Source organism: Phyllostomus discolor, chromosome 6 (genome assembly GCF_004126475.2).
Source record: "Phyllostomus discolor isolate MPI-MPIP mPhyDis1 chromosome 6, mPhyDis1.pri.v3, whole genome shotgun sequence".
Classification (NCBI taxonomy): Eukaryota; Metazoa; Chordata; class Mammalia; order Chiroptera; family Phyllostomidae; genus Phyllostomus; species Phyllostomus discolor.
The window spans coordinates 129115318-129127631 of NC_040908.2; the positions used below are offsets into that span (position 1 = coordinate 129115318).

Sequence of the window (12314 nt, forward strand, 5' to 3'; positions counted from 1 at the left end):
GCCTCTCCCAGACACATCTAAGCCCTGCACAAGGTACACCCATCTGAAGATCACTTTGTAGTTCATATTGGGTGGCACTTGGGCAGGGCACAGGTGCAATTGACCTTGGCCTACATCTCCCAGGAGGCCACAGATCCAGTGCACCCAGTGGCAAACTTCAGAATGTACTGGAGCACCATCCAACCACCTCCACAAAGTGACACACTAAAGGGGTGAGCATGGCAGGCATCAGAGCCCTGCTGAAGCAAGTCCTGCTCTCCAGGGTTCTCCCCTGCACAGGAGCTCCTCTGCTATACTCCCACATAATCAGTCCTGGTAGCCTATGGCCTGGGGGTCAATCCCTCCCACTGATGTACCAACAGAAGTTTCAACTACAACAGAAGGGCATACACAACCCAAACAAGGTACACACCTGGAGCTCCCAGCTTTGGTGACCAGGGACCCTCAACTACTGGGCCTTACAGGACACCTACTACTTAAGGCAACCCTACCAAGATTTGGAGACATAGCAGATCTATGTAATACATAGAAACAAACACAGAGAGGCAGACAAAATGGAAGACAAAGAACCATGTCCCAAATGAAAGAATGGGACAAAACTCCAGAAAAAAGAGCTAAATGAAATAGAGGCAAGCAAACTACTAGATACAAAGTTCAAAACAATGGTTATAAGGATATTCAAGGAACTCAGTGAGAATTTCAACAGCATACAAAAGGGCATGGAAAATATAAAAAAGAATGAAGATTTCTTGTAATACTGGTTTGGAGGTAATGAACTCCTTTACATTCTTCTTGTCTGAGAAGCTTTATTGCTTCTCAGAAATGAAGGATACAATATCTGAAATGAAGGATACAATATCTGAAATGAAGAATACAGTAGAAGGAATCAACAGCAGATTAGATGAATCAGAGAATCAAATCATAGATTTGGAAGACAAGTAGAATACACCAAATTAGAACAGTAAAAAGAAAATGAAATTTTTAAATGACAATAGTTTAACTCTGCAGAAGTCATGGTCAAAAAAATTACAGCATAGGCCACATGTATCCAAGAAGTGCATTCATTACTAGAATGTGCTGAAATGCAAAAAAAAATAAAAACACAATTTGCATTTATTATATGTATATAATAAAATACATGATTTTTAAATTTATTTTCACTTACAATCTAGGAATTATTAAACAAAGAAATATAAAAGCATAAGAAATAAAAAATTTCCTTTCAAATAATGGAAACATGGCTAAAAAATACAACCAAAAGAATGTCTTTAACATTAATCAGAATCTTCAATGGTTGGCTTTGCAATAAGTGACTCATTTTGGATTCATATTGCCTAACACAAAACACGTAACCAAACTGACAGCTTAAAGTTTATGGCTTAACATTAGTCATACACAAGGTACCTCTAGTCATGACCTTGAACCTATGTACCTGATATATGTAACAATATTTAAGAAAAGAATTTGTTCATATCTCTCAGACAGCTGCGACCTTTGCAAGGTTATGGGGCCTCTGGGACAATATCAAACAATAACATTCACATTCATATCACACCAGGAGGAGAAGAGAGGGAGCAAGGGATTAAGAAACTATTTGAAGAAATAATGACTGAAAACTTGCTTAACCCTGTGAAGGAAAAAGACATACAAGTCCAGGGAGCACAGAGACTTCCAAACAAGATGAACCCAAAGACACACATAATTAACCGAGACACATCATAATTAAAATGTAAAAGCTTAAAGACTAAGAGAGAATCTTAAAAGCAGCAAGAGAAAAGCAATTAGTTAACTACAAGGGGGCTCCCATAAGACAGTTAGCTGATTTCTCAACAGAAACATTTCAGGCCAGAAGGTATGAGCAGGAAATATTCAAAGTGATGAAAAGCAAGGATCTAAAAGCAGGATTATGCAGCAAACCTATCATTTAAAATCAAAGGAAAGATAAAGAGCTTCTCAGACAAGAAGAAAGTAAAGGAGTTCATTACCTCCAAACCAGTATTACAAGAAATCTTACATGGTGTTCTTTATAAAGAGAAGGAAAAAAGGATAAAAATATGAATAATAAAATGGCAATAAATACATATTTATCAATGATTACTTTAAATACAAATGGATTGAATATTCCAATCAAAAGACATATGGTGGCTGAATAGAAAACAAAACAAGACCTTCATGTATGCTGTCTACAAGAGACTCACATTAGATTGAAACTCATACCCATAGAAAATAAAGGGTGAAAAAAAGATATTTTGTGGAAATGGAACCAACAAAAAAAAGCTGGGGTAGCAATAGTTATGCCAGACAAAATATACTTTAAAACAAAGGCTATAATGGGAGACAAAGAAGGACCCAGCAATTCCAATTCTGGGTATTTATCTGAAAAAACCCAAAATGCTAAATCAAAACGACATGTACATCCATATGTTCACTGCAGCATTATTTACAATAGCCAAAACATAGAAGGAATGTAAGTGTCCATCAATAGATGAATGGGTAAAGAAGTGGTCCATGTATACAACAGAACATGACTCATCGGCAAAAGAAAAATGAATCTCACCATCTGCAATGACAGAGTAATGTGTGAGTGAAATAAGTCAGAGAAAGACAAATGCCATATGATTTCACTTAGATGTGGAATCTTAAAAAACAAAATAAATGAACAAGCAGAATAGAAATAAACTCATAGATACAGAGAACAAACTGATAGTTCTCGGATGGGGGGCGTTCAGGGGATGGGTCGAAACGGTGATGGGATGAAGCAGCACACATTGGTGGTTGCAGAACAGTCATGGGATGTAAAGTGCAGCGTAGAGATCACAGTCATAATATAACTACACACATTGTCGGTGTAGATGTGTCGGGGTGATCACCTTGTAAGAGATACATATACACATGAAATCACTAGTTTGCACACCTGAAACCAATATAATATTGTATATCAACTGTAATTTAAAAATAAAAAATCATCTTTAAAAACAGTATTGTTTAGCATCGGGATTTTGACATGTCCCAGGTATATGTAGAAACGCACCATGTGTTCACACACACACATACATGTATTTAGCACACTCTAGAGCTGTGCTTTGCTTTTCAGCCAACAGCTACCGGCCTGCTGAAACTGATAATCCCTGACAAGGCAGCCTGATTATTGAGGTTGGCTCAAGGTCAGGCTATCCCTTGAGATATCACCAACACCCTTCATCTAAGAGTGAGGATGTAAAGCAAGCCCACACTTCTTTTACAGAAGGCTGACAGGAGCAGAAAGGGAGGAAGACGATGCAACACAATGATGTGTACAGAGCAGATGTCTTTCTTTCATGCTTTAGAAGACAAAAAGGAGGAAATTACTAGTAAGCAAGAATTATCAGCCCACTGCTCTTACAGCTGGCTGTTGTGGAATAAGTGGTTGATCTATACAGTCATTTCAAGTGCTTCCTGTGGTTAGCCACTGCTCTTCAGAAAGGTGGTAAGAGAGTGCGACTTGACCAAACATCCACATGCAGGGCTGGGGCCTCTTCAAATGGCCTCTACCAACCAATAACAAAGGAGACTACAGAGCTGTGGCAGAAGGTTCCCTGACCCATTGCCACATTTTCATTCATTCAGCTGCCTAAGTGAGAAACTTAAGATTGTTACCCTTGACACCTGCCTCTGTCTCAGCCCCACATTCATTACTCAGCCCCATTGATCCTATTCCCCAAATATATGCACTTGTCCCCACCCTTACTGCCACCCCACTAGCCAGAGCCACTGCCACCTTCCATCTCAACTAGTACAATAGCTCCTTAACCGATTTCCCTTCTTCACTGGTGGTTCCAGGCTTTTCATACGTGTAAAACTTAAGGACAATAAATGAGTTATTAGCTTTGTTCAAACACTGTTTCTACCCCTGGTATATGTTTCAGGTATGGAAAGGTGGCTACTAGAGAGGGCTACTAGAAATTGTCCAGCAGGTGCTTTCACATGTGTGATTATATGACTAGTTGAACCCTGACACTCATATGAAGGGTCTCTGAAGTTAGCAGCGATAGCATGAATTGGTGCTTTGCAAGACTGCAAGGCTTTTACTTAGATTGCATGTTTATTTAGTAAGCAGGATTGACTACATAGTTTGTGGAGCCTGGTACAAAATGAAAATGTAGGATGCTCTGTTCAAAATTTATTAAAATTTCAAAAACAGTCACAAGCAGCCCTGCTGGTGTGGCTCAGTGGATTGAGTGCCTGTGAACCAAAAGGTCTCTGGTTTGATTCCTGGTCAGGGCACACGCCTGGGTTGCTGTCCAGGTCCCTAGTTGGGAGTGTGCAACAGGCAGCCAGTTGACATTTCTCTCACACATTGATGTTTCTCTCCCTCTTTCTCTCCCTCCCTTCCCCTCTCTCTAAGAATAAATAAAATTTAAAAAAAAAAAACAGGGACAAGCAGAGCATTATCAAGTGTGAGGCCCTGTGCAACTAAATAGGGAGGGTGCGGTGCAAACTCGCTCTTGTGGTGAACCCTAGGGTAGTGTGTGTGTGTGTGTGTGTGTGTGTTTACAGGTAGATTAACAGAGATTATGAAGGGACTAAGCCTTCTCCAGTCTCTACAGGGCACCACCACTGATTCCCTTCTTGTTCCTCCCTAATCCATCCACCACATCCAACCACCTTCAATAACCAAAGTGATCTTTTAATAAACGTATATCAGGTTATGTCTCCCTCCTCTTCAGGCCTGTCAAAAGCTTCCCACTTCATCATAAATAAAGTGCAAAACTTTATTATGTACATCCCAAAAGGCCCTATTTACTCTGATCCTGATGACCTATTTAATTTCATTTCATGTCACTCTTCATCACTTGATACATTCCAACTACAATGGACTCCTTTCATTTTCTCTAATGTACATGCCATTTTTTCCATTTGGAATATTAGATCCCCCTAGTCTTGCTTATCTTTCAGAAATCTTTCCACAGTTTATAACAAAATATTTATTCCTGTGAAAATTTGTTTATGAATGGCTACATCACTGTGCTATAAGCTTGTAGAGGGCAAGAATGGTATTTACATTGATGATTACTGTGCGCCCCGTACTTAGCACAGAGCTAGGCATGTAATACATGCTCAGTAAATATTTGTTGAAGGAATGAATAAACTTTCAAGTTATACAGGCCCATATTTGAGAATTGCTTCATTTCAATGGTTCTAATCTGATAGTACAGGATCCCCATCTGGAGGCAGGTAGCCATTCTCACGGGTTAGGGATGACCCCAAGTGATCCAATCATCTCTTTTATAATCCATTTATGAATGAATGTCATTCATTGTTCCATCAATAGTAAATTTATCTTGGTCATTTCATGTTGTTCTGTTATAACTATTAGTATAACAAGCTTCTATATGTTAACCATCTTCTTTGTGTGTTCTTTCATTTGTCCTATAGTGACTTACATTCTTTCACCTTTAGACAGGTTTGTATTCTGGCTTTATCACATGTCTGTCCATCTGTTTCATGCAGAAGCACAAAAATGAAGCAGCAAATTACCTTTTCTTAGGCTGATGCCTTGGAAAAAAGTATGTCCTAAGAGAGATGCTAACTGCTCTTTCCCTCCACTACTCCAATTAATGCTGTAGAAACAGTGCTTTTTATTCTGTGTTAGCATTCTTAACTTGGTCAAAACCCTGAAACTGTATGCCTATTATATACTTAAATTGCTATATGTTTATGCGCATTTTTTGGGAAAGGACTTATATTTTATTAGCTCCTTGGAAAAGTCAAAGATGCCCCCCCCCCAAAAAATTGCCCTGAGACTTGCATCCTTCTTTATTTTTCCCTGTGAATGAGCAAATCCACAAGGCTGATTCTGTCCTTTCTCTTTGTGTTATGACACCAGGATACTTCTTGAACCTTGTTTTTAAATGAACTTGGTAAAAAGCCCTCAGGTTAGCAGAAGCATTCTGAACTATAAGAATAATAAATACATTATAAAATTTTCTGTTTGGAAAAAAAGCATCTGAAATAATTACACAATGCACTTAGCTACTCACTTGTAGCTATTCTTATTAATGTCATTAACATTATTTATTACTTCTCATTAGTTTTCTGCATGATCTGAGTGTGGTCACACTGGTTTTAGGGACTGTGTCCAGTATTAAATGAGAAGCCATGACCACACATTTTTTTAAAACTCCGAGTTTTACTAAGAATAAGGATTGGTTTTAGGGCCTAAAACTAATTCAGCTGGAATGTGAAGAAAAAATTAAAACACCATTATACAACAAGCCTTCAGCATATGTGTATGTCTGTATATATAGTATCAGGATACACGCATTTATTACAGTGCTTTGGGGTTTATTTACAGTCTGACCCTTTAAAAATTCTTGGGCACAAAATATGTGGGTCTTTATTAGCCAGAAACCCCCCTCCCCTCTTGCCAGTGATATTTTAAAGATGTTTCTCCCTTCACTTCCTTCCTTGCTTGTACTCCACGTGAACCTATAATCGCTGTAACTTGGATGGAAGAAACTCCACGTTAACAAATCACCAGAAGCAGAACTCCCGCTGTGGTATTTCCTTCTAGATCTGATCACTTAATTGAGAAGGCATTCTAGTGACCTTTTTTCTTCACGGATGATTAAGTAAGCGAACCCGCGTTCACACCCCCGCCCCCCCACCCCCCGCAATCCAGAACTATACAGAAAGATTTGGCAAAGTTCTCAAGCGCCAGATCTCTACGTGCCAGAGGTACACCGCGCACCTGGGCTGATAAGGAGCGTGCCAAGGATCTCAGGTGGGACTTTCTGGCACCACGACCACGCTGCTGGCGTAGGCACTGGAGTCAGGCGGAGCAGAGGGAGCAGAGCCGAGCTTCCACTCTGGGGTTTGCTTTGCTTGTTGAAGCCGCCCAAACCTCTGAGCGAAGTTTGCACCTAGAGCACGCTTTGAGATCCTGCCGCTGGAGCTAGAGCTGTTTTCCCCTTATGGGACCAGGGGCTTTCCTAAAGGACACAGGAGGCAACGAGGCACTGCAGCAGAGTCCTCCGCAGACCTAACTCCCCAGGGCTGGTGGGAAGTGGGAGGAGTGAGTGCAGACCACCCGACCGTCTCTGGCTAGGGGAGGGCGCCCAGCTGTTCTTGACCTCCCCAGCAGTCCGAGGCACGCGGGGAAATGAAAGTAAAACCTGTTTTGGCGCGGACCCAGCTGGAAGCTGGGGACTAATAGGTTGCAGACAAATTGTGTCGTGCTCTCAGACAAGACAGACAGCCTGCCTTGGACAGGTTCTGTGCGAAGAGCTCGACTCGCAAGGGACGAACTGAAAGGAAGAGATGGGAAATGGTAGACAGGCGAGAAACACAAAACAGGGTGGGGAGGGTACTCGAAACATGGCAGACGCGCAGTAATACGTGCTGTCTGCGGTGTGGACAGACTAGCCGCCGGACCGCCTGCCCGTGTCTGCTGCCGCGACTGCCCGGCTGCGCTGCACCGCTCTGACCCTCGGTCTCCTACCAGAGCCAGAACCAGGAATCTGTCCCTTGCCCTCGGCTGGAACTCAGGTCCGCTCAGGCGACTCGGGGAAGACTCCTCAGAATACATTACTTGGGCACGCCCTTGCCTTCCCCAGGTGCAATGTCCACGGTTCGGTCCTGAGCGTGAAAAGGCGGCTGAGCCAGCAGTGGGCGGCCCCAACAAGGCAAGGTCCGCGCGACCCAGCGCCCAGCCGCCTTTTCACTGTACGGCCGAACCAGTATGGCAAACCAGGTAGGAAGCCAGATCTGCTGGGGGGCATATTATAGATTGGGAAACTAGAGGAGGGACGTGACTTGCCACATTCATGCAGCGAATTGCAATCCGGTGAGTCCTAGTGGTCTCGCGCCCTCGGCCTCCCAGTCTAGTCGCTGGGCTGCAGAACCTGGGTCTGGGGTAATAGGAAACAGGACACCAGAGGCCCGCACTCAAGAAATAGGGAGCCTTTCAGGGCTGAGTTCCCTCCCCAGTTTGGTCCCCAAAAGACAAGTAAGAAAGTGGAGTCAAGAAGCAGTGATGGAAGAGTACAAAGGGGTGACAGACGTGTTTGGGGGTGATTCATCATGAACACGCATAAATACTTGGGCGGGGGCTAGCACTCTTCTCTACCCTTTGACGAGATGATGACCCTAGCTTAGAAAAATCCACGCTGCGCCCCAGTCTGCCCTGCTTGCTTGCGGGGGGAGGGCCGAGTTAGGACTCTACTGCTTACTACCTTTGGTGCGACTTTGGGCAAATACATTCTCTCTCTGAACTTCAGTTTTCCACTTAGTGAAATAAGAAAAGTAATGTTACCTTCCTTCTTAACGCAAGGGCAGGCGTGAGGATCAAAGGAGATCAGGATGTGGCTGTGCTTTGTGAATTGTAAAGCCATTAACATAGGTGAAGCATTAGTGTACTCCCTGGCAGTGAGTCCTCACGTTTAGAATGGCTGAATGAAGGCTCCGAGGTGCAAACTCAGGTTGTAACCTTATAAGGCATGATCGGACTACGAGGGGGGAAAAGCCAAAACAGATATCTTTCTTCCTAATTTTGGTTATTCCTGTATTTCCAAATGGGCACGCAAATTCTGAAATTTAAAATACCCCCTCCTCCAAATCCCAATTTTCAGATTAGCTTTTCTGAGCCTTTCCCTTATTGTGAAATCTTACTAGCCCATTCCAAAACCCTGTAGTCTCCGCCACTCTCGAGGGTGGGAGTAGAGGGGTGGGGAGGAGGTGTTGTCGAGCCCCACTCCTCCAGGCTGCGTTTAGTGCCGGGTCCGGACGGAGTCAGGGGTCGCAGCCAGCTCAGGCTGGGAGCCGGCAGAGGGCGCGGTCCACTCGAGGCCGCTGCTCCCGAGGGCCGGAGCTTGGCCCATCCGCATGGTACCCACTCTGGCTCTTGACTTTCCATGCCGGGAGGCCTCGCTCTCTAGGCTGCATAGATACTGGGTAAGGACCCCAAGAGGTTGTACGGGCCCTACTTTGGCCAGACTTACAGTGTGAACTCTGTGCCCAGAGTCAAGACTGTGGAAGTTCCTGTACCAATCTCCCAGGGCTCATCCCTAAGCCCTCTGGGCAGAAGGGACACCCCCACCCCTAAACAAACCCAACACCCACAGACAAGCAAAGAGCACGCCTGAGTGCAGAAGCGCGCATGCCGGAGGGAAGAAAGGGAGGGGGGAGGGCAGCCCAGGCCCCGCCCCCTTATAGCTCTCGTTCCCCTATAAAACAGGAGAACCAGAGCTAGCCACTCAGTGGTTTCTGAGTGACACTAGGCTAAACAGCTGGAGCCTTACCACCTCTGCTTTCTCACCGCAGCTTGGGCTGTAGGGTTTTGCCTCTGCCAGAGTGCCGTCTCGGAAATTTTTCCTCCCAGATCTTGACAGATCGCCCCCCTCAACAGGTAGGTGCTGTGGGGGGAGGGGCGTGTAAAGAGGGGGACCTTGTCCAGGCAGGAGACTGGGAGCGCTGGGTGAGGGGTCCTTTAAGGGGTGCGTCCCACATCCTGGGCCCAGCTCTTATACACAACTGGAACTCCAGCCCCCTCTGCTCTGTCAACCAAATTCTGAGAAGTTGAGCAGGGGACCTGGCACTAAGCGGCGGCCTTCCGTGTGGGTCCCGGTACAAATGCCGCTGGCGCCTCTCTGCGCCCCGGGGAGATAAGCGTCTGGGCGGGGCAGACCAGTGCTGAGCCTGCCCGCGTCCAAGCCCCCCTCAGCTCTCGGTGCCCCGCCAGGGCGGCGGCAGGTCCCGGAGCTCACGCTCCTTTCTCTCCTTCCCAAGGGTTTGCGCATCGCCGCCAGGATGAAGCTGGCTCCCGTCGCCCTCCTGTGCTTAGGCTCTCTCGCCTTCGTAAGCTCAGATACTGCAAGGCTCGACGTGGCGTCGGAGTTCCGAAAGAAGTGAGTCGCGGGCAGAGTTTTCCAGTCCTTTTACCTGGAAGACAGGGAAAGTGGAGAGTAATCCTGAGGGGTTAGAAGTGAACGCGAGCAGCGACGGGCCGGACTCTCCCCTGGATCCATTCGAACCGAATATATTTGTGTTTTCCAGATGGAATAAGTGGGCGCTAAGTCATGGGAAGAGGGAACTTAAGGTGTCTAGCAGCTACCCCACCGGGCTCGCCAACGTGCAGGCCGGGCCTGCCCAGACAATCATTCAGCCCCAGGACGTGAAGGGGGCCTCACGCAGCACCCAGGCCAGGTAACTATGTTCGGCGCCTCCGTCGCGGGTTGGGCGAGCGAGCTGTTCCCCACTGCCATGGCCCAGGGGGTAGTCGGGGCTGTGTGGCTGTTCAGAAAGCAGTAGCTGTTTCCAGCCCCCTTTGGTCCTAGAATGCGCCCGTTCCTGGTGGCTGGGGCCCAATCCCTGCTTGATGCGGCTCTCACGATACCTTCCTTTCCCTCTCCTGCAGTCCGGACGCCGCCCGAATCCGAGTAAAACGCTACCGCCAGAGTATGAACAGATTCCAGGGTGTGCGGAGCTCCGGCTGTCGCTTCGGGACATGCACGGTGCAGAAGCTGGCGCATCAGATCTACCAGTTCACTGACAAGGATAAGGACGACGTCGCCCCCCAGAACAAAATCAGCCCTCAGGGCTACGGCCGCCGGCGGCGCTCCCTGCCCGAGGCCGGCGGGGGCCGGACTGTGTTGTCCGGGGAGCCACAGGCACAGCTGGCTCCAGCCTCCCGCTCGAATCAAGTGCTCGTCTCCCTCTTTAGGATTTAGGCCCCTGTGGCAGCAGCGATGGGTCCCATTTGCATCTGGATTTCGTCTCCCGGGGCGGAGGGCTCCGCGCAGCGGAGCCTCTCAGCCTTTGGGGACACGACTTCATCAGCCGCGCGTAGAACGGGAGTTCGGGAGGCACAGTTCAGCAGCGAGCCCTGGCCTTGCACGGGTCCCTCCTCCTCAGAGGCAGCGTTCCTTTCGCCCTAACCGGGCCCGGGTGTCCCGGGGGAGGAGGGGAGGTGCGCAGAGGAATCCCAGGGAATGTCTGCAGCACTCACGGAGAGGAGACGCTGAGAATTAAATACTGAAACCCCCGGGGCAAGGGTCTGAGCCACTGCCATGCCTTCCCCCAACTGATTTCTCACGGGGTACCATCCCTCCGGGGCGCGAGCCCCCACTATTACTTGAACCTTCCAAAACCAAGAGAGGAAAAGTGCAATGCGTGTTGTCTATACAGAGGTAACTATCAATATTTAAGTTTCTTGCTGTCGAGATTTTTTTGTAACTTCAAATATAGAGATATTTTTGTACGTTATATATTGTATTAAGGGCATTTTAAAGCAAGTGTATTGTTCCCCTGAGTATTTTAATTCGTGAATGTCTCAGCGAGGTGTAACATTGCTGCGTGGAATGTGTGAAAGTTTGTGTGCATGAAAGAGACTTATTACCTCTTGTGGAAGAAAGAAACGCTGTGTCTCTGTATAATCTATTTACCTAAAATGAATGATATGCGAAATAGCAAACCAATAAACTGCCTCGATGCTGATTCATTCTCGGGTCACGAGTCTTGGGAGGGAGGGTGCCCCTGGTCCTGGACGGCCCAGGAGCCTTCGGGTCCCGCTGACTGGACTGGGAGGTGGGACAGTTGTGCGGGTTGGGGTGCTGGCTGGCCTCTCTCCGCGCCCGCCGAGCTGTCCGGAGTAACGCTCTCCCTGCGAGGAGCGCGGAACTTCGCAGAAACGGGTCAAGGCTTCGCGGAGACGCCGGAGGTATAGCCTCTAGTGGTGGCTGGGCCGGGTGGAATAGGGCGAACTCCAGTCCGGGGCGAACCTGGATTCTCCGGTTTGCACAAAAGTCCCAGATTTCATGGAGTTGCGCACGAAACCCTACACTAAAGTACGCCTCAGAGTGCTATTTGGGGGTGGTCTCTGGGGCCTTCTAAGTGAGGAGTTACCCTGGTTGCCGCGGTGTTAAAGTTAGAAGCTACTACAGAAAAATGCTCGGACTCCTCCCGGGAACCGGCAAACAGGCAAGAAAACTCAGTCTTCTCCCGGCCGGTGCCCTAGCGCGCGCGGGCTCATAAGCGAGGCTGCGGCGCCCCCCGCCGGCCACCTTGGACGAGAGCGAAAGCCGACCGGCAGTACGTGCGGGTAGTAAATTCTCCTACGTGGGAGTCAGCACACAACCTTAATGAAAGAGGAAAGAAAAAAAAACAACAACAGTTTGCAGATGCCAACCAGGGACGGCCCCCAAGCACGGCACTGGAGCTCACGGTTCTGGGGCCGTGACTCAGCGCCCACACGCTGCGCAGTGTGCAGCTGCTGGCCGGAGGCACGCGGGACGGACGTGCCGGCGGAACCGTGCGCTGCAGACAGCCTCAGACCTTCA

General features: G+C 47.4%; 1 protein-coding gene across 2 annotated transcripts; it reads left to right on the forward strand.

The window, feature by feature from the left end:
- The first annotated feature begins 9210 nt into the window (after positions 1-9210).
- ADM (adrenomedullin) lies at positions 9211-11476 on the forward strand. 2 transcript variants are annotated; one of them, XM_036029009.1, is made up of 4 exons: positions 9211-9385; positions 9765-9884; positions 10033-10182; positions 10391-11476. In XM_036029009.1, the coding sequence occupies exons 2-4, from the start codon at positions 9787-9789 to the stop codon at positions 10704-10706; spliced, it is 564 nt and encodes a 187-aa protein (XP_035884902.1). In that variant the 5' UTR covers positions 9211-9385; positions 9765-9786; the 3' UTR covers positions 10707-11476. The 2 variants fall into 2 exon arrangements, with proteins under 2 accessions (XP_035884902.1, XP_028372248.1); XM_028516447.2 differs by having other exon boundaries at positions 9766-9884; positions 10394-11476.
- The last annotated feature ends 838 nt before the right edge of the window (positions 11477-12314 follow it).